At 41.9% G+C, this 22,436-nt stretch overlaps 1 protein-coding gene across 2 annotated transcripts in view; it reads left to right on the top strand.

Annotated features, from left to right (window-relative positions):
- Positions 1-22,436, top strand: part of reck (reversion-inducing-cysteine-rich protein with kazal motifs) — a 166,182-nt gene that overhangs the window by 49,476 nt on the left and 94,270 nt on the right. For both annotated transcript variants that reach the window (XM_048596336.1, XM_048596337.1), the window contains 4 exons: positions 12,063-12,137; positions 12,543-12,579; positions 18,408-18,493; positions 20,626-20,670. In XM_048596336.1, the coding sequence (XP_048452293.1) occupies positions 12,063-12,137; positions 12,543-12,579; positions 18,408-18,493; positions 20,626-20,670 (243 nt within the window). The remainder of the gene's footprint in view (positions 1-12,062; positions 12,138-12,542; positions 12,580-18,407; positions 18,494-20,625; positions 20,671-22,436) is intronic.

Here is a 22,436-nt window from a genome sequence, read left to right as displayed (position 1 = left end):
GCTGACGTTTCGGGCCTAGACCCTCTAGGCCCGAAACGTCAGCCTTCCTGCTCCTCTGATGCTGCTTGGCCCGCTGTGTTCATCCAGCTCTACACCTTGTTATCTCAGCTTTTAACATTAATGGTCAAACAGCTCTTCATCCACTTTGTCTCACCTTTCCAAACAAGGTGAAACATCTTTCATTTCCATCTTCTGTAAACTTGGATCTCTAGTTAGGACAAGTTCCTCTTTGGAATCTGAATAATCCTCTGAGCTACTACTTCCTTTTTTCCTTCTGAATCGTTCTCTAGCAAAGTCATATTGTGTGATTTCCTATTTTCTTGTAGTTCAAACTTTTTAAATTCCATTTCCCTATTTTTTTTATTTTCCTCTCTTCCTATTGGTCAACATGGTCCAGTTTGGGCCAAAGGGCCTGTTTCCATGCTTTATTACTCAATGACTGTATTTGCTTTGTTTTATATTTGGTACTCCAATTCAAGCTTTTCTATTTTCAGTTCACATTTCTTTCTCCTCCCTTTTCATTGCTATGTTAGTTTCCTTCACTTTCAAGTCTTTTCATTTCTCTTTTTGTCAGTGAATTTTATTTTTATTTTCATTTTCTAGCTGAAGTTTAGTTAATTCTAGTGATGACACATCAAGTTCAAGGTTCCCTCTATTTATTTCTGAAGGTTGGGTAATTACAGTAAATGGTATAAATTATCTGGGAGACCCTGCTTTTACTTCTGATTGCAGTTTGTCTGCCAACTTGCTGTTTAGTTTTGGTCAAAGACCTTAAATAATCCACTATTACGCCTTCTACTCCCAGAAAAGTCAACACACCCTAAGTGATTTTGAAAGTCCAATCCATGCAATAAACTTCACAACGCTCACATTGTATGTTCAGAACCTCCGCATACCATTCCTTAAGTGACATGGATCCTTTTAAATCGAATGAATTTCAGTCTCTCTATATGATCCCAGTTGCTTGTGATACTGGACAAGGTTTGCCAGAATGGTTGGATAGATTATATGTTTAGCTTTTGCAACTGTGGGTAGGCGAGATGGTCCAGTGGTATTATAGCTGGACTATTAATCCAAAAACCCAGCTAATGTTCTGGGGACCCGGGTCTGAATCCCATCATGGCAGACGGGGGAATTTGAATTCAATAAAAATAAGTCTGGAATCAAGAATCTACTGATCACCATGAAAGCATTGCTGATTGTCAGAAAAATGTAACTGGTACACTAATATCCGTCAGGGGAGGAAATCTGCCGCCCTGACCTAGTCTGGCCTACATGTGACTCCAGACCCACAACAATGCCCTCTGAAATGGCCTAGCAAGTCATTTGGTTGTACCAGTTGCTACAAAATATCAAAGAAATGAAACCGGATGGATCACCTGGCATCGACCTAGGCATTGGAGAAGACAATGGTGGAAACAGTCCTATCGACCCTGCAAAGTCCTCTTCGCTAACAGCTGGGGGCCATTGCCAAAATTGGGAGAGCTGTCTCACAGACTAGTCCAGGAATGGCCTGACATAGTCATACAGAATCATATGTTACAGACAATGTCCCAGACACCACCATCACTATCCCTGGATATGTCTTGTCTCACCAGCAGGACAGACCCAGTAGAAGGGCGGCACAGTGGTATACAGTCAGGAGGGAGTTACCCTAGGAATCCTCAGCATTGTCTGCAGACCCCAGGAAGTCTCATGGCTTCAGGTTAAACATGGGCAATGAAACCTCCTGCTGATTGCCATGTACCGTCCTCCCTCAGCTGATGAATCAGTACTCCTCAATGTTGAACAACACTTGGTGGAAGAACTGAGGATGGCAGGGGCACAGAATGTACTCTGGATGGGGGATTTCAATGTCTACCACCAAGAGTGGCTCAGCAGCAGTACCACTGATCAAGCTGGCTGGGTCCTAAAGGGCATAGCTGCTAGACTGAGTCTGCAGCAGGTGGTGAGGGAACCAACAAGAGGGAAATGCATACTTGACCTCATCCTTACCAATCTGCCAGCTGCAGTTGTATCTGTCCATGAAAGTATCGGTAAGACTAACCATCACACAGGCCTTGTGGAGATGAAGTCCCGCCTTCATGTTGAGAATAACTTCCATTGCGTTGTGTGGCACTATCACCATGCTACATGGGACAGACTGTGCACAGATCTAGCAACTCAAGACTGGGCATCCATGAGGTGCTGTGGGCCATCAACAGCAGCAGAATTGTACTCCGGCACAATGTGTAACCTCATGGCCCGGCATATCCCCCACCAGGCAATGTGGAAAATTGTCCAAGTATGTCCTGTACACAAAAAGCAGGATAAGTCCAACCCGGCCAATTACTGTCCCATCAGTCTACTCTCAATCATCAGTGAAATGATGGAAGGTGTCATCAGCAGTGCTATCAAGCAGCACCTACTCAGAAGTAACCTGCTCAGTGACGCCCGGTTTGGGTTCCACTTTGGCCACTCAGCTCCTGATCTCATTACAGCCTTCTTTCAAACATGGACAAAAGAGCCCCTGACATCAAGGAGCCCTAGCAAAACTGGAATTAGTGGGTATTGGGGGCAAACTCTGTAGTGATTAATGTCATACCTGACACATAGGAAGATGGTCGTGGTTGTTGGAAGTCAATCATTTCAGCTACGGGACATCTCTGCAGGGGTTCCTCAGGGTAGTGTCCTCAGCCCAACTATCTTCAGCTGCTTCATCAATGGCCTTCCCTCCATAATAAGGTCAGAAATGGGGATGTTTGCCGATGATTGCACAATGCTCAGCACCATTTGTGAATCCTCGGGTACTGAAGCAGTCCCTGTTCAAATGTAACAAGATCTGGACAATAGCCAGGCTTGGGCTGACAAGTGGCAAGTGACATTCGTGCCACACAAATGCCAGGCTATAACTGTCACCAATAAGAGACAATCTAACCACCATCCCTTGACATTCATTGGTGTTACCGTCACTGAATCCCCCACTATCAACATCCTGGGGGCTATCATCGACCAGAGACTCAACTGGACTCACCACATTAATACTTTGGCTACAACAGCAGATCAGAACCTAGGAATACTGTGGCAAGTAACTCACCTGCTGACTTCCCAAAGCCTGTCCACTATCTACAAGGCACAAGTCAGGAGTGTGATGGAATTCTCCCCACTTGCCTGGTTGAGTGCAGCCCCAACAACACTCGAAGCTTGACGTCATTCAGGACAAAGCAGCCCGCTTGATTGGCACTGCATCAATAAGCATCTACTCCCTCCACCGCCGACGTTCAGTAGCAGCAGTGTGTATTATCTACAAAATGCACTGCAGAAATTCACCAAAGATCCTCAGAAAGCACCTTCCAAACCCATAACCGTTTCCATCTGGAAGGACAAGGGCAGCAGACATATGGGAACACCACCACCTTGAAGTTCCCCCCCCAAGCCACTCATCATCCTGACTTGGAAATATACCGTAATTCCTGCACTGTCGCTGGGTAAAAATCCTGGAATTCCCTCCCTATTGGCATTGTGGGTCAACCCACAGCAGGTGGACTGCAGCGATTCAAGAAGGCAGCTCACTACCACCTTCTCAAGGGCAACTAGAGACAGGCAAGAAAGGCTGGCCAGCCAGTGACACCCACATCCCACAAAAAAATGAATTCTCTGCTCCTATGATGCTGCTTGGCCTGCTGTGTTCATCCAGCCCTGCACCTTGTTGTCTTGGATTCTCCAGCATCTGCAGTTCCTACTATCTCTTAAAAAAAAATACAACAGGTTTACAAGGTGATCAGTCACTGAAACATATTTACACAAGGAATACATATGTTCTTCAATAATAGAACATAAATTTATTACATTAATCCAAAATTAGCAATGTTTTATACATGTGTAGATCAGTTAGAAAGTTCTTAAAACAAACATCAAAGTAAAGTTTCAACCTGTTTCAAAATGCCATCCATTACAGTGACTTGATACCTCTGAGATATTATGGCTGTCTTGGGTTTTGAAAATCTTAACTGACTTTTCCCTGTTTCATTTTGTTGAACTATGGAGACATTTTTATAGTTCCTTTCTGAGTCTGCTGGCATGTACCTCTTCAGTACCAACAGCCCAGACTTTCTCTCAGTTCTAACAACTTGGAAGTTGTTATCCGAACTGTTCTGGTTTGGAAATTCCACAGACCAGAAACCATTTTTGAGCTGACTAGTTCCTCTGAACTAACTTGAATTTCCTGCTAGCAGGAACGTTATTCTCTTCTGAACTGAATTGCATTCTTCTGAGTTAAAATTTTGGGTCTTCCATTCAGAAGTCAAAAGAAAACTAATTGCAGTACTGTGTTTACTCTGCCTGTCCTTAATCCAATAGTAGAAAGTTTTATACATTACTACACTGCAGTTCTCCCAGTCATGAAACTGCAATCATCTTTTCTTGGAACTGATGCATTTATGTAATTGTTCCAAATTCACTTTAGAAACTTTTAAGAATTCATTAACTTCTATCAGCCAATATTTTGAAATCCAAATCCCAAATCATAGAATCCCTACAATGCGGAAAAAGGCTATTTGGCCCATTGAGTCTACGCCAACCCTCTGAAGAGCATCCCACCCAGATCCAGGCCCCTACCCTATCCCCTATGCCATAAAATGCCATCCCCTATGCCCAATTCCTTCGCCTCTGCCGCATCTGCTCCCAGGATGAGGCATTCCACTCCCGAACATCTCAGATGTCCTCGTTTTTCAAGGACTGCAATTTCCGCCCTTCGGTGGTCAAGAACACCCTTGACCGTGTCTCCCGCATTTCCCGCAACTCATCCCTCATACCCCCTCCCCGCAATAACAACCAAAACAGAATCCCCCTCGTCCTCATGTACCACCCCACCAATCTCCGGATCCAATGCATCATCCTCCGACACTTCCGCCATCTGTAATCCGACCCCACCACCAAAGACATTTTTCCCTCCCCACCCTTATCTGCTTTCCGGAGGGACCACTCTCTCCGTGACTCCCTTGTCCGCTCCACACTCCCCTCCAGCCCTACCAAACCCGGCACTTTTCCCTGCAACTGCAGTAAGTGTTACACCTGCCCCTACACCTCCCCCCTCACCCCCATCCCAGGCCCCAAGAAGACCTTCCACATCAAGCAGATGTTCACCTGCACATCCGCTGATGTGGTATACTGCATCCACTGTACCCGTTGTGGCCTCCTCTACATCGGGGAAACCAAGCGGAGGCTTGGGGACCACTTTGTGGAACACCTACGCTCGGTTCGCAACAAACAACCGCACCTCCCAATCGCGAACCATTTCAACTCCCCCTCCCATTCCTTAGACGACATGTCCATCCTGGGTCTCCTGCAGTGCCACAACGATGCCACCCGAAGGTTGCAGGAACAGCACCTCATATTCCGCTTGGGAACCCTGCAGCCCAATGGTATCAATGTGGACTTCACAAACTTCAAAATCTCCCCTCCCCCAACCGCATCCCAAAACCAGCCCAGCTTGTCCCCGCCTCCCTAACCTGTTCTTCCTCCCACCTCAAGCCGCACCCCCATTTCCTACGTACTAACCTCATCCCGCCCCCTTGACCTGTCCGTCCTCCCTGGACTGACCTATCCCCTCCCTAACTCCCCACCTACACTCACCTTTACTGGCTCCACCCCCGCCTCTTTGACCTGTCTGTCTCCTCTCCACTTATCCTCTCCTTTATCCATCTTCTATCCACCTCCACCCTCCCTATTTATTTCAGAATCCCCTTCCCCTCCCCCATTTCTGAAGAAGGGTGTAGGCCCTAAACGTCAGCTTTCCTGCTCCTCTGATGCTGCTTGGCCTGCTGTGTTCATCCAGCTCTACACCTTGTTATCTCAAAATGAAATCTGGTTTGTTTTTATTTTCTTTCTAATTTAATGTGGCAGTCTTTCACTGAAACAAACAGACATGCCTATAGAAATTAATCTTTTGAGTTTTTCTATGTTAAAGTTAATCCTTGATTATTCTGAACCAAGAAGCAAGCTGATATTAGTCAATGTTTTATTACTTACTCAGTCCCTGTCAGTGACTTATTCAAGTGCCCAGCATTCCCAGCCACCCACCCAAAGCCCCACTCAGTCAGCCATTCACTCAATCACCCATCCTGCCCTTCCACTCACTAGCTGACTCTGTTCAACAGCCTCTAATTGGCGGAGCAGCTTCTTTCAATTTTCTAGTTACACTTACCTGAATTTTGACCAAAAACTTGGAGGGCTACAGAGGACCCCTCAACAGGCTATGCTCTGATCTGCATACTGCTATTGGGCATATCTGATATATCAGATAATGTTCTGTTCTTCAAAAGGTGGGACAGATATACAGAATGTACTCCTGTGCAAAAAATCGGAAGATCTGGTGATGATGGAAATCAGAAACGAAAACAAATTGCTGGAAAAGCTCAGCAGGTCTGGCAGCATCTGTGTAAAGAATTTCTCTCCACAGATGCTGCCAGACTGACTGAGCTTTTCCAGTAATTGACATATGTTTCCTTGTTTGAAGAATCTATACCAGAACCAATACATATTAAGTCATATAAGAACAAAGAACAGTACAGTTCAGGAACAGGCCCTTCGGCCCTCCAAACCTTTGCTGACACATTTTGCCCTTCCATACTAAAACTGTCTTCACTTATAGGATTTGTACCCCTCTATTCCCTTCCTCTTCATGTATTTGTCCAGGTGCTTCTTGAATGCTGGTGTTCTGTATACTTTTCCACCACCTCCAGGCACTCACCACGCTTTGTGTGAAAAACTGGCCTCAGACGTCTCTTTTAAACTCCCCTCCCAGTCCTGCACCTTGAACCTTTGTCCCAGAGTAATTAACTCCTCCAACCTGGGAAAAGGCCTCATACTTCTCATTCTATCCATACCATTCACAATCTTATAAGCTTCTTTCGGGTCACCCTGTATTCCAGTGAAAACCCAGTCTATCCAACCTTTCTTCATAGCTAAAATTGCCCCATACCAGGCAACATCCTGGTAAACCTTTTCAATACCCTCTCCAAAGCATCCACATCCTCCTGGTAGTGTGGTGATCAGAACTGTACATAATATTGCAAGTGTGACCTAACTAAAGCTCTGTAAAGCTGCAACATAACTTGCCTATCCTTATACTCCATGCCCCTTCCAATGATGACAAGCATGCCATAAGCCGTTTTTGCTACCGTGTCTACCTGCACTGCCACCTTCAGTGATCTGTGGACCTGCATACCCAGATCCCTCTGCATTTCAATACTCCTAAGGATACTGCCATTCACTGTATAATTGTCACCCCTACTTGACCTTCCAAAATGCATTGCCTCACATTTGTCTGGATTAAACTCCAGCTGCCATTTTTCTGCCCATGCCTCCAACTGATCTATATCCTGCTGTATCCTCTGACAATCCTCCTCACTATCCACAACTCCTCCAATATTTGTATCATCCGCAAACTTACTAATTAGACCAGCTATGTTTTTCTCCAAATCATTTATGTAGACCATGAACAGCGGAGGTCCCAGCACTGATCCCAGTGGAACACCACTAGTCACAGCCCTCCATTCTGAAAAGCATCCTTCCATCATTATCCTCTGTCTCCTATAAATATGCCAGTTCTGTATCCATCTTGCCAGCTCACCCCAATATCTTGTGACTTAACCTTTCGTACCAGTCTGCCATGAGGGACCTTGTCAAAGGCTTTACTAATGTCCATGTAGACAACATCAACTGTTCTTTCCTCATCAGTCAGCTTTGTCAACACTCAAAAAACTCAGTCATATTAGTGAGGCATGACCTCCCTGCACAAAACCATGCTGTCTATCACTAATAAGTCCATTTACTTCTAAATGCATATAGATCTTGTCACTGAGAATCTTTTCCAATAATTTCCCTACCACCAACATGAGGCTCACAGGCCTGTAATTTTCAGGATTATCCCTGCTACCCTTAAACAGTGGGGCAACACTGGCTATCCTCCAGTCCTCTGGGACCTCACCTGTGGCCAGACAGGATACAAAGATATCTGCCAATGCTTCAGCAATTTGTTCTCTTGCCTCCCTCAATATTCTGGGATAGATCCCATCAGGACCCGGGGACTTATCTACCTCAATACTTTTTTAAGACACACAACACGTCTTCCTTTTTAATAGTAACTTGACTTAGAAATTCAACACTCCCTTCCCTGAGATCATCTTCCACTAATTCCTTCTCTTTGATGAATACCGACACAAAGTATTCATTTAGGACCTCACCTGCCTTGTCTGGCTCCACACGTAGATTCCGTCCTTTGTCTTGGAGTGGGCCAACCCTTTCCCTGGCTACCCTTTTGCTTTTTATATATGTATAAAAAGCCTTGGGATTCTCCTTAATCCTGTTTGCTAAGAAATTTTCATGACCCCTCTTAGCCCTTCTAATTCTTTGTTCAAGTTTTTTCCTACTTTGCTAATATACTTCACGGGCTTCGTCAGTTCCCATCATCCTAGACATTACATGTGCTTACTTTTTTTTTTAACCCACGTCATAACATCCCTGGTCATTCAAGGTTCGTGCAACTTAGCATACCTATCCTTCATTCTCACAGGAAAGTGCTACTCTTGAACACTTACCGACTGCCGTTTGAAATACTCCCACGTGTCAGATGTAGATTTACCCTCAAACAGCCACCTCCAATCAAAATTTTCCAGTTCCTGCCTAAGATTATTGTGGTTCGCCTTCCTCCAATTTAACACCTTCACCCGAGGACTGCCGTTATCCCTATCCATGAGTATTTTACAACTTACGGTATTATGGTCAATACTCCCAAAATGCTCCCCAACTGAAACATCTGGCTGGGCTCATTTCCCAAAACCAGGTCCAGTATAACCCGTTTCCTGGTTAGACTGTTCATGTATGGTGTCAAGAAATCATCCTGAATGATTGTTACAATTTTTGCCTCATCCAAGCCCCTAGCACGAAGTGAGTCTCAGTCAATATCGGGGAAGTTAAAATCACCCACCACAACAACGCTGCTGTTTTTACATCTTTCCAAAATCTGTCTACATATTTTCTCCTCTACCTCCTGCTGGCTGTTGGGAAGCCTGTAGTATACCCCCAGCGTTCTGATTTCACCTTTCCTATTCCTGAGTTCTACCCATACTGCCTTGCTGAATGAGTCTTCTGATGTGAGACACTCCTTTACCAGTAATGCAATCTCCCATCCCTTTTACATCCCCTTCTATTACACCTGAAACACTTAAATCCTGGGGCATTCAAATGCCAGTCCTGCCTCTCTTTCATCCAAGTCTCCATAATTGCAATAATGTCATAGTTCCAAGTACTAAACAAAGCTCTAAGTTCATCTACTTTGCCCACTTTACTTCTTGCATTGAAACGCATGCATTTCAGACCACCCTCCCCTGCTCTTTTCAGCAGCGTTTCCCTGCTGTTCTTGTTCTTAGCCATGTTTGCCTTGGTTTCTGCCTGTCCCTCAAATTCTGCATCTACTGTCCTACTCTTCTGGTTTCCCTCCCCAATCACTCTACCAAATACCCCTACAAAGACATCAGTCCCGGTCCTGCCCAGGTGTAACCCGTCCAGTTTGTACAGGTCACACTTCCCCCAGAATCAGTCCCAATGCCCCATAAATCTGAAACCCTCTCCCTCACACCATCTTTTCAGCCATGTGTTCGCCCTATATATCCTGCTGTTTCCAATCTGACTAGCTCATAGCACTGGCAGTAATCCTGAGAACTACGTTTGAGGTCCTACATTTCAACTTTCTTCCTAGTTCTCTATATTCTGTTTTTAGGACCTCATCCCTTTTTGTACCTATGTCATTAGTACTGACGTGTACAACCACCACTGGCTGTTCACCCTCTCCCTCCAAAATGTCCTGCAACTGTTCTGAGACATCCAGGACCCGAGCACCAGGGAGGCAATACACCATCCTGGATTTTCGATTGCAGCCACAAAAACGCCTATCTATTCCCCTTATGATTGATTTCCCTATACCTCCCTCTGCAGCAGAGCCAGCCATAGTGCCATGAATTTGGTTGCTGCTGTTATCCCCTGAGAGGTCATTCCCCTCAACACTATCCAAAATGGTATATCTGTTTTGCAGGGGAATAGCCACAGGAGATTCCTGCACTGCCTGCTTAGCCCTCCTGCTCTGCCTGGTGGTCACCCATTCCCTTCCTGCCTGTGGAGTCTGAATCTGTAGTGTGACCACCTCTCTATATGTACTATCCATGATACTCTCTGCCTCGTGAATGCTCCACAGTGTCTTTTGAAACTTGGGCTTCCAGGAGCTGCAGCTGGGTACATGTCTTGTACACACGCAGGTCCCGGTCACTGGAAACGTGCCCGGCTTCCCACATTGAGCAAGAGGAGCTGACTATGTTTTCTATCTTTCCTGCCATGTCTTACCCCTTTAACTTAATTAATCCTTACAATGTCAAATACTTTTAATACTAAATTGAAGCTGCTGATGCTTTCAGTCCGATTACAATTTCTCAAAACTTATCTGCTACTCACCAACAACAGTTTCCAGAAGCTGTTTAGGATCGTGCTCATCTGGTACTCTTGTTGCTGATCTTCCTCTCACAATGTTCTGTCTCTACTCCTCTGAACCTTGCCTCTTTTTTTTGGTCAGAGGAGGAAGGTGGGGTGGAAAAACTACAGTAATATAATGTTTGGGGCTGACGGTTCCTTAACACCAGGTTCTTCCACGATACCCTTCACACCTGTGCTGACTGCGAAGTCGCCTCCCAAAATGCAAATGAGCAACGTCTCAGCACCCAATAGGATATGTACAATGTTCAGAATAAAACAGCCAACTATATATTTCTCTCTCTCCTAGATATGTAAAATAATAAATTGCCTTAATTGGTGCCTGTATTTTTGTAACTTCAAACTCTCCATTCCTTACTGCATCATACAACTTTTAGTTGCCAGTTGAAAGTTCAAACACTGATAGAGATTGCTAGCGACTGTCTTGGGCAAACTTATCCACAGAAATATGATCCGAGCTCCTCTAGACAAACCTGATGATCATCTGGTCTTTTCTGATGAGTCAATTTTGAATACTTCACAAGACTGAAGATAAGTAGAAACAAAAAGCAACAGATCGCTGCATCTCTCCTAATTACATTACATTACAGGTGTCCATCAACATTGAACAGGTATCCAATTGGTGGGAGCTTCAGAAATGCCTGACTGATTGTGATGACCACTAGCAATTAACGCATGAGGCAGTCTATTATCTATGTTGCCTCAGAAAGTTGAATCTTAGGGCCAATCTGACCGAGCTGAACTGATAGCTGTTCTGTTAAATAGCAACCTTGAGTGTTTATCCTACAGGATCTGAGATATAAGGAACTCCAAGCAAAATCTTTGTACCACAACTGGCTCCTTTTAATATTGTCCAGTACAAAGCACTTCGGAACATAATCAGAAAAAATTTGACTTAGCCACATAAGGAGACACTAAGATCTGTTGTAACAGCATTATTTAAAAGAAGGTTGGTTTTCAAGATCATCTTCTGAGGGAGCTGGAGTACTGAAGATGTTTGAAAATGAAAATTAGGCAAAATCACCTATTCTGTTGCATACACGATTTGTCTGTATAACATGAACACATTGTAAAACATACTCACGTGCTCAAAATAGGGAAGTCAGATATGTTAAGGAGTTTTAAACATGTGATTGATAAAGGAGAACTGCTGTTTCTATAGTTAACAGTTCCATTTGAGAGAAGGTTGTTTTTAAATTATTAATTATAATTATTTAAATTCTTTATCGTAATTTTCTCCTACTTTTCTTGGTACCAGAAGCACATTAGGCTGACACAGGAAGGAAAAAAATGTCTTCTGCCTAAAACTTACTTCCATCATCAAGTTCTCATCAGATGTCCTATTTTTGGGGTTCATTTGAAAATGCTCAATATTTGTGAAAAATTGTCTTCAAAACAGTTTAGTTTACTCCTTTGAGATAGTTTTTAAATTTCTTGATTTCAATAGAAGACCTGTTCAAAGAAAAACTTATGCTGTGTTCAGTTTTTAAGTTGTTTGCTTAATTTGGTTTGTGCTTAATTTGACATGTTATTTTTGTCAGCTAACATCCACAAAAAGTGAGTCTCGGCTGAAACACCTTCTGCAGCGATTACCTGGTTACTGTCCGGAGTCTCTGGTAAGAGGAATGCGGTCTAGTCTTAATTTACAATTAGCGTACTTGCATGTTATTGCCAGTACAGGAATGCTGTATTGATTCGTGACACATTTTTCAGTTAGGTTACTAATTTTTGGAATTTTGTTACACTGCCAACCCTGCATTGCTGTCCGCCAAGTACATCTTTAAATTGACAATCTTTCTTGTATATAATGTGGGGGATTGGTTAGGTCAGTTAACTGAATGGCTGGTTTGCAATGCAGAGTGCAGTCTCTATCAATCTCTCGCTGTCTCTAAAGTAAGAGCAGCACTATGACGATGGCAACTTTACCTTTCTTTATACATAGCTGGACGTAGTTGATGAAACAAGTGACTAAAATGTATTTTCAAAAGCCTTCATAGATTGTTAAATGTGTTTTTCTTCAGCTTGAATTCTGGGTTTGCATTAACTCTTCTTTACCTGGTAAGTGATGAATATTTGAAAAATATTAATGATTATATAACAACCTCTGCTATCTCTATATATTTAACACCTTCACAATATTGTTGAAAAAGCATGTATTTTGATGAACTTGTAACCAGGACAATTTACAAGAAACACCTAGTTTGTGAACAATTATGAACAAAACCAGAAAGTGCTAGAGAAACTCAGATCTGGCAGCATCGGTCCAGAGAGAAACAGAGTTAATGTTTCAACTCCAGTGACCCTAAATCAGAACTGTTCTGATGATGTTGGAAAGATGCTTCCATGAGTGGGGAGTCTCAAACTAGGGGACATATACACAGAATGAGGAGCATTCATTTAGAACTGAAATGTGAAGGAATGCCTTCTCTCAGACAGTAGTGAGATGACGAATGTCTGGCTCCAGCTACTATTTCTTATGTTTTTATGAAACTGGCCTGTAGTTTCCTTTCTGTCTCCCTTTTTGATTAAAAAAAGTTACATTTGCTATCTTTCAGTCTAATTGGAACATCCCTAAACCAAAGGAGTTTTGGAAAATCAAAACCAGTGCATTAACTATCTCGCTAGCCACTTCCTTTTAAGAATCTAGGAAGCGGTGTCTTGACCAATTGAAGGCAGCCTGTCTCAGTAAGAATTTAACCAAAGCTTGGCAGTTAACTGTCAGTAATCATAAACTAGTGTATTCTCCATTGCAAAACCATTGCTAATGAAAGTCCATTTCCCAATCAATAAGCACTCTATTCTCACACAGTACGTGTTATTTTCCCTTTGCTTTGATTGATCTTGCAAATTGTCCGGATAAGTGCAAGATTAATAACTTTGCCAAAATATGCCTTTGTTTCTACAACTCAAGTAACTAATGGTCAAATAAACCATTTTTAACATATTTGGAATATACTCCACAGGAGCATTGTAGAAAAAGATTTACACCATACTGCATAAAAAAGTTATTAGGGAACAAAATAAGACTATGGCAACTGTACTTTTTAAGTTAGGAAGAGGTTCAGTGAGAGAAATCCTGAGCTTAATGTCTTGGCAGTTGACGCATTGCTACCAGTGATGCAACTAATGAAATCAGTGATGTTCTTGAGGCCAAAATTGAAGTACAGTTGTGTCGAATAGTTGTAAGGTTAGAGAAAATTTTTAAAAATCGGGAAGAATGAGGATGTGGATGAATTTGGAAACATTGAGGATTTTAAATTTCAGACATTGCCTAAGTTGCAGCCTAAGTAGATGTACATTTACGGGAGTTTTGGGTGAATGGTACTTGATGCAGATTTGTGCAGGATGGAAGTTGGTAGCTATCTAACAGTACATTGAGATTTATTACTGTTAGACTTAAAGCACAGATTAAGATTTCAGCTGCAGATCAACTCAGCAAGGGCAGAATCGTACGACATTATGGAAATCTGTGATGGCACGTGTGTGTAGGTATACACAGGTTAAGTGAGTTAGCACAATCTTGGCTGATGGAGTTTAATGTGGGAAATATGAAGTTATGCATTTTGGCAGGAAGAACAGAGGGGCTGAATATTATTTAAATGGAGAAACATTGTGGAAAGCTGCAGAGCACAGGGATTTGGGAGTCCTTGTGCATGGATCACAAAAAAGCCAGCATTCAAATTCGGTAGATTGGAAAGGGAAAGCAAATGGAATGTTCGTCTTTAATTTCAAAAGGAATGGAATGTAAAGTAAGGGAGATTTTGTTAAAACTATACAAGGCATTCATCAGACCACAGCCTAAATACTGTGAACAGTTGTAGGCCTCTCATGTAAAGATGGAGGCAGTCCAGAGAAGGTTCACTAGGCTGATACGGGGTTTGGAGGCACTGTTTTATGAGGGGAGATTGTGTAGATTTGGTGTGTACTCAATGGAATTTAGATAAATGAGAGTTGGCTTATTGAAACAAGCAACATTCTTAGGGGATTTGACAGAATAGATGCAGAATGGTGGTTTTCCCTTTGCAGCAGAGTTTCAGACCAGGGGACATAATCTCAGAATAAGGGGTTGCACATTTAAGACAAAGAATTGAGGAGGAATTTCTACTCTGAGGGAAATCTATGGAATTCTTTACTGCAGCGGGCTGTCAAGGCTGAGTTGTTAAGCATATTCAAGACTGAGAGAGACAGATTTTTAATCAGTAAGGTAAATCGACAGTTATGGGGAAAAGACAGTAAAGTGGGTTGAGGATTATCAGATCAGCCATAGTGTCATTAAATGGAAAAGTGGACTTGATGGGCTAAATGGCCTGCTTCCCCTATGTCCTATGATGTTCCTCAGACAGCACTGGAGACTGGGTCATTGAATTCATTCAAAGCTCATTGATAGACAAAAGAGTAAAGGGTTTTGTGGTGTCGGATAGGAAAGTAGAATTGAGACCACAGCCAGATCAGCCATGATCTTGGTGAATGGCAGGGCAACTCGAGGGGGTGAATGGTCCACCTCTGCTCCTATGATATCTGTTGTATATATCTATGTCTACTCTGTTGAGCCCGTGAAGAATCCTATATGTTTCTCGTTCTCCTAAACTCCAGTGATTTCAAACCCGTCTTACTTAATCTCTCCTTGGAAGAAAATGTCTCCAGATTTGGAATCAATATAGTGAACCACATTTATACTGCCTCCAATGCCAGTACGTCCTTCCTTAGATAAGGGGACCAAACTGTTCACAGTATTCCAGCTATCCTGACCAGTGACTTCAATAATTTTTCAGCAAGATTTCTATATTTTTATACTGCTTTCTCTTTGAAATAAAGTTCAACAATCCATTTGTCTTCCCTATTATCCACTGAATGTGGATGCTAGCTTTTTGTGATTCATGCGCTAGGACTCCCAAATTCTCCTCAGCTGCTGCTTTCAGCAATCTTTCCCTACTTGTGAATTCTACACTTTGTTGATGCTCTGAAAGAAAAGAATTCAAAGGGTCTGTATCTTAAAAGAAGATCTCTGATTCTTGAACTCTGCTCTGTTGCTCTAATATCCCACTATAAGAGGAGACAATCCCCCCCAGTCTTCCCTATTAAGTGAAGATCTCCCATGTGTCAATAAGATTAGCTTTCATTCTTCTAAACTCCCATGGATATAGACCCAACTGTTTCAAGCTTTATTCTTCATGTAAGCTCTTTAACCCAGGAATGAGTTGAATGAATCTTCTCTGAGCTTGTTTGAGTGCACTTGTGTTTCCTTTTTAAATAAGGAGACCAAAACTGTACACAGTACTTTGGATATGGTCTCGCCAAGCTGTGGACTTGAGATTCATGCACTAGGACAACTGGATCGCTCTGGACCAAGTTCTACAATCCCCTTCTTTCAACTAGCACCCTGCTTTTCTATTCCTCTTGCCAAAGTAGACAGATTCGTATTTTCCTACATTATACTGGCTCTTCTAAATTAATGCATCATATACCTTTGCAGACTCCCTACCTCCTCTTAATGACTTATTTTCCTCCTGATCTGTGCCTTTGATCAATTTCGCTGCCATACATTTGGTCCCTTCATTCAAGTTGTTGATATTGATTGTAAATAATTAGGAACACCACAATGACCCATGTGACATTCCACCAGCCTGCCAATTGACAATAAATTAAATAATGACTTAAATATCTAAATTCCAGAGAATACTACCCTAGTTTGTAGTGTACTTCTCGTAATTTATTCCTTAGAGTTCAGATAGCATTGTGTTAACTTTGTGGCTGCAGTTTTGTTGCTGAAAACTGCTTACAGTACTCAGTATTGTTTAATCAGTCAATGGAAAACTGACTTCAAAAATATTCATATTTAATATTCCTAAACTCTAGCATTGGTTGAATCATGGTTCTGTGGCTGGCATGAGGGAGTTAGAATCCTTTGGGAACTCTAGTTATAATTATTAAGAATTCAACCAAAGACTGTAAGACAAAATGATCATCAGCAAAGTTTAAGTTGTTCAAAGATGCTCCTTCTAAATCTGGCCAGGTTACAAACCAAGCAACGTGATTCAGCTAAATTGTATCTAATTGATTACACTTCCTTGATTAATCTTCCCAGGTATATTCCAAATTACGGTTTGTTTGTTTGTTTACAAGCCTTTCTTGACCACAAAGGAAATGACTCCCATTTCAGGAATTTCCTCAGCCTTCTTTGTTGATCAGGGTATATTACTCAGTAAGTATATACTTACAGTGCTTGAATGGCTTCTCAGCCGGATATTGATGACAAACACATCCATAAGCAAGAACTCTATTTGTCGCTCGCCTTGGCTCTGATCATGTGCAAAATATGAAGGCTGGTGTTTGTGGTGTGTTTTTCACTGAAATAGTCAGAACAGAATGAGTGGCATTACATGCTGTCCAAAATGTGTTGTACTTGAAATCTAATTAAATCGGGTAGACAGTAAATAAAGCCAGATTGCAACCACATGAAACTTAACATAAATAAGTGAGGATGTGGCAAAGCCAATAGTAACAGGCTTTCAACTCATTTAGCTGCCAGATGGTTGTGGCTGCTACTTCCATAATCAAACTATATCCAGATGAGCAGGTGGGTATACATGATCACATGTTTTGAAAGCTGTAGGCTAAAGAAATTTTCATTTGGACAGTGCACTCATCTGGTTCAGAACTTTTGTAGTTACATTTATTGAGACAACACTGGCTATGCCTCTGGGTTTGCAGCATGACCGAGAGATGCAGTAGAGGCTGTGGATAGAGCATGCTCTGCACGATACCTTCTTCTAAATTGGAGCTGACCTCTTCCAGGTGGCTGACTGGCAGGCTAGTCAATGCACCCGACATCTGTGTACAACCTGATTCAGCACCTTACCTAATACTGCCCCCTAGATGTCCGCAGCTGAGTCCCGCGCAGCAGCAGGTGAGCTTGACAATGAACCATCCTTTACCTTTAGCTGGTAGTAGAGCTCAGTGACTCACTCTATGTAAATCCCAATGCCCTAGATTAGCTTCCAAGGTATGTGCATTGCCGGTGTCTGAATTGGTGGTTGCAAGTGTCAGATCAAGTGAAGGGACCTCTTCATCAGTGCTGCACTTGGCTTTCCTGGAATGCTTGTGGCATGGCAAGCAGTAGTTCTTGGGTGTCTAGAGTGGGAAGTGGTGTGAGTGAAGATGATAAGTGTGGGAAACAGAATGTCCATGGTCACGCCATCACCATCATGCTCACGATGCTAGTTAGCAGGATGAGGGTGAACTAAGGAGAGGCTTAAGTCAGGAAGATGATGAAACCCTTAAAGCTCTCAGCAATGTCAGATGCAAAGTGCTCTGTTGCAGCCAGTCCCATGATGTAGACAACCATCTCTTCAGTAGGGTTAAGGAGATGGAGCTCCTCAGTTCCACACCCTAGGTGTTGACCTCATGGCCACCTGCTGCCATTTCCTTCTGCGTGTGTCTTGATCCATCATGGAATCATGGCATCTCTCTTCCTGCCTACCTGCACCACTGGTTCCTTCCTAATTTGCATAGTTTCACATTACATTGCCATCTATATCTTTGTTGAATCATTGGTTGCGGCAAATATTGAATAGTGCAAAGTGAGTTGTACTTAGCCACGTTGTACAGGACCACAGTGCTATCTTTATTATCGAAAATTTTTTCCCTTGTTTGACTTAAATAGTCAAACTTAATTAATTTGTTTAATTTCAGCAGTGAAAATGTGTTGATGTCAACTGCTGGTGGTTTGAAGTCTGGTCCAGGTGTTAGAATACTTAGAACACAGTTGTTTATCTTGCTGTAATTTATGAAAAATCAAATGTGAGATTTCTTTTTCTTCAAGTTATTTGATTCTTTTAAAGTTGAAAAGTGATCATCAAATCTGTGTTTCTGGAATCAATTTATAGGAGCATCAAAGAAAACTGAAGGCTGGGTTGGCTTGGGGTGTTGTGAGTTGGCCATTGCTGGAGAATGTCGACGTGCATGTAAGCAGGTAATTTTCTTCAGTTGGATATAATACAGCAATTTAAGAAACTGTTAATTTATGGACGAAGAGTTTGCGTAACTCTACAACAAGATGAAATAGTGCTTTATCATGCCCTCACAACATCCGGAAGTGCTTCACAACCCAATGGATTACTTTTGAAGTATAACATTAGCATGGTTGTAGTGTACCAAATGTTATTTTGCATCAGGCAAGGTGCCGCAAAACGGCAGATGTGACAGATGACCCATTTATTTGGCTTTTAATTTTGTTTGTTGAGGGATGACTGTTGATCAGGACATGATTGCTTGAGGCACGTAATAGTTTTGGATGTTGACTTCTGCTCTGGAGTTTCTGTGTGGAAATTCACCTTGTTGTCATCTGACAGCAGAACCTATTGGCTTGCATTATGGTCAACTCAAACTAGTAGTTCAGATAGACTTGCGTTCTCTAAGACCATTTGACATTAATAATTCAGAGAAAGCAGCTTCAAATCCCATTATGAAGATGCAGATTAATAAATCTAGGAATAAGGACTTTATCAGTAAGAGGTGACCACAAAGCTGTTAAGGTATTATAAAACCCATTATTAATAATGTGCTTCAGAAAAGGAAACCTTCCTATATCTGACTCCAGTCCTACATCAATAAGTGACACTTCACTGCCTGCAGAAGTGGCCTAACAAAACATTCGGTCGTAACCCCGTCTTGTCAGAGGAACTAAAGATGGGCAATACATACCGGACATGCCAACCTTACCAGCCTGCTATGTATGAATTTTTTTTAAAGTCTCTTTTCAATAAAAGTGGAAAATACATGGAATACTTGAGTTAAGTAATACTTGTTGAGAGTAAAACAGAAAATGTTTCAGTCCAGCATCTTTTTGACCTAAATGTTTCATTGCTTTCCAATTCTCCTGGTCCGTACCATCGGGTGATTAGTCATCACAAAACAAGGCTGCTGCTTCTGGTTGGAGAAGTATCCATTTGCACCAACCAAAATAGGTTCCCCCAGTTTTGAGATTGCTGTATTTCGTTTTCTCATCTCAGGTGCCGCAAAAGTGAGCTCAGGGTTTTGGTTTCCTTTGTGGGCTTTTCCCTCAGAAAGTAGGTGCCCAGAATGGGGATTTATTATACAGATAATTTTGTTGACTTGAGGGGGCCCATGACCCTCCTTGCCATGATCTAGCTATGTCAATGAATTTGTGAAAGATATATGGGTACTTCAGTGTTGACACACTTGCATTTGCTCAGTCTACTGGTTGAAACTGGCAACTCCATGTAGACTCATTGCCCAGGCCAGTAAGACTCATATGCCCTGTTTTGTTGATTGTGGTATAGAAATGGGGCTACTGGCAGGTAAAACAAGAAGAGAAGGAGAGTGTTGATCTGTCAGGGTTTCTTGATGACAAACTGTACTTTACGGAAGGAGGAAATCTGCCATCCTTACCTGGTCTGCCCTACATCTGAATCCAGATACACAGCATTGTGGTTAAATCTCAACTGTCCCTGAAATGGTCTAGCAAACCACTCAGCTGCATCTAACCACTACAAAGTCTAAGGAAAGGAATGAAATCAGACAAACCCTGGCATTGACCTGGGCGCTGCTAATAACAATGGCAAGCCCAGCCCTTTTGATCATTTGGAGACAAATGCCTTTGACTTTGGTTTGTAGTCATTAATGAGTCCCTGCCTCTTCTCCTTTGAGGCCCTCAAGCTAAAAGTTAATAGAGTGGTATTGTTGGACAGGGAATGGTTGAACATGTTCAAATCCATTTGTATTAATTACACGTTCGATTGAGATTTTGTTTTGGATGTTATGACCACGTTGATAATTGTATTACAGGTAGTAAACCGAAAGCTATCTATTTTATGATTTAAATAAATTAAAATTGTTCATGGCTATAGCACTAAACAAAGACTTATCATTTTAAATGTGAGCTTTTTAATCTGTGAAATTAAGTAGATAGACAAGCATTTTAGCCTTGGACAAACATTTGTAACAATTATATCATAAAAAAAGCATATTTTGTGACTTGGTAACCTCAAGGCTCCAAGGCAGAGTTATGATCACATAGTTTTCATATTAGTTTACATTTTCTGTCGTATATTTTTATCATTATCATGCTCTGTTTTATTTTAGGCTTCTTCAAAGAATGACCTTAAGAGCTGTAGAAAGGAATTTGAGGTCTGTACGATAAAGTACTAATCACATTATGCAATTTTATTTAAATTTAATAGTTGCAGTGCAGGTTTCCCATAGCTCAGGAAACCTGACAGAAAAAAGGAAACCAGAGTTACACTTGCACACTGTTGCGTGCTTTCTCTTGCACCCTCACTGGCTGTCGCACCCACCCCAGGCCTCCTCTCTGTCTCTCCCCAGTCTCTTTCTGTCCCTCTCTTTCCCATCCCACACCCCCCTTATAGTGATTGCCTCTGCCACCACCCACAGTCCCCAGCATCTCACCCACTCCTAGCCAATTGCCGCAGGTTGATTTCAGTGCTTTCCCAGCTGTCAATTGACTAGCTTGTTACTTTATCCGGTGGTCAGGTGGGAAAGAGAACAAAAACACTTATGATATGGTTCTGCATTAAATTCAGCAGGACAATACATAGCTTTGCAATGTTTTCCACACTACCGTGTTTTCCTATACTCTCGCACACTTTGATGGATATTGATTTGGGCCCTTCGGTTTGATTTATAATACTTTACATCTGTATTTGTGAAAAACATAATGGTTATCTATTTGCCCGATTGCAGAACCAGCCTAAATTCTTTCAAAACTGTTCTTCTATATCCTATGTCTCCATTACATTCTGCTTTTGTTTTTCAGTATATCTCAACACCATTTTTTAATTATACGTGTTTATGTCTAGGCTGCAAACTTTAGAGTCCAAGATGTGATTGTTTATTGTCTGTTCATCATTTCCTCCCAATTTTTCTGGAATACCTAGCTCTCTTAATCAATTTCTTAACCAGTTACGATTTCCTCTTTGAATTCCCATATCTTTTAGCTCCTTAAGATTATTGATGTGGAAATTTGTTAAGAGGCTTTCTGGAAATAAATGAACTTTGTCAAAGGGAGTGACATTTGAAATCATTGCATCATTGAAAGTAAAAAGAAGTTGGTTGCACAAGGTTCAACATTCCTAATTCCATGCTGGTTACATTTTTCCATTTTGTTACTTGATCCTGATGTTTGGCTGATAGGTTTTTGTTTATTTGTCAAATTTGAAAACGTTTTAAATGTAGGTACGTGGAGCCCACTGCAGGAAATTGTTCTGAATTTCTCATTCAGACAAACCTGTCGCCCTTCTCAAAAAGTTAGTCTACTGTAGCATGCAAGCTTGAACGACAGTTCATAGAGGATACAAGTATATATTTAATGAACTACAAAGTACAACAAAGTGAAATATGAACAGACAAACAAGGAGCAAGAGTAAACCACTTGACTAATCAAGCCTACTCCACCATTCCATAAGAACATGGCTCATCTGATTTTAAAGTGAACTCTGTTCCTGCATAACCTTGATGATCTTTCATCCCATTGGTAATCAACAATCTGTCTATTTCTGCTTTAAAAATATTTAAAGATTCTGCATCCACTGCCTTTGAGAAAGGGAATTCCAAAGATACTCAACTCTGAGAGAAAAAAATGCTTCCTCATCTCTGTTTTAAATTGGCACCCCCTTATTTTTAAACTATGAACCCCAGTTCTAGATTCTCGCACAAGAGGAAACATCCTTTCAACATGCATCCAATCAAGTCCCCTCTGGATCTTTTTTTTTATTTGTTTATGGGACATGGGTGTTGCTGGCTGGCCAGCATTAATTGCCCATCCCAAGTTGCCCTTGAAGCTGATGTTAGCTACCTTCTTGAACTGCTGTAGTTCACATGCTGTAAGTTGACACACAATCTTTTCGAGAAGGCATTCCAGGATTTTGACCCAGCAA

This window comes from Rhincodon typus, chromosome 4 (assembly GCF_021869965.1).
Source record: "Rhincodon typus isolate 14 chromosome 4, sRhiTyp1.1, whole genome shotgun sequence".
In the NCBI taxonomy this organism is placed as follows: Eukaryota; Metazoa; Chordata; class Chondrichthyes; order Orectolobiformes; family Rhincodontidae; genus Rhincodon; species Rhincodon typus.
The sequence above is the reverse complement of the archived record's forward strand: the minus strand, read 5'-3'. Positions and strand labels throughout refer to the sequence as shown.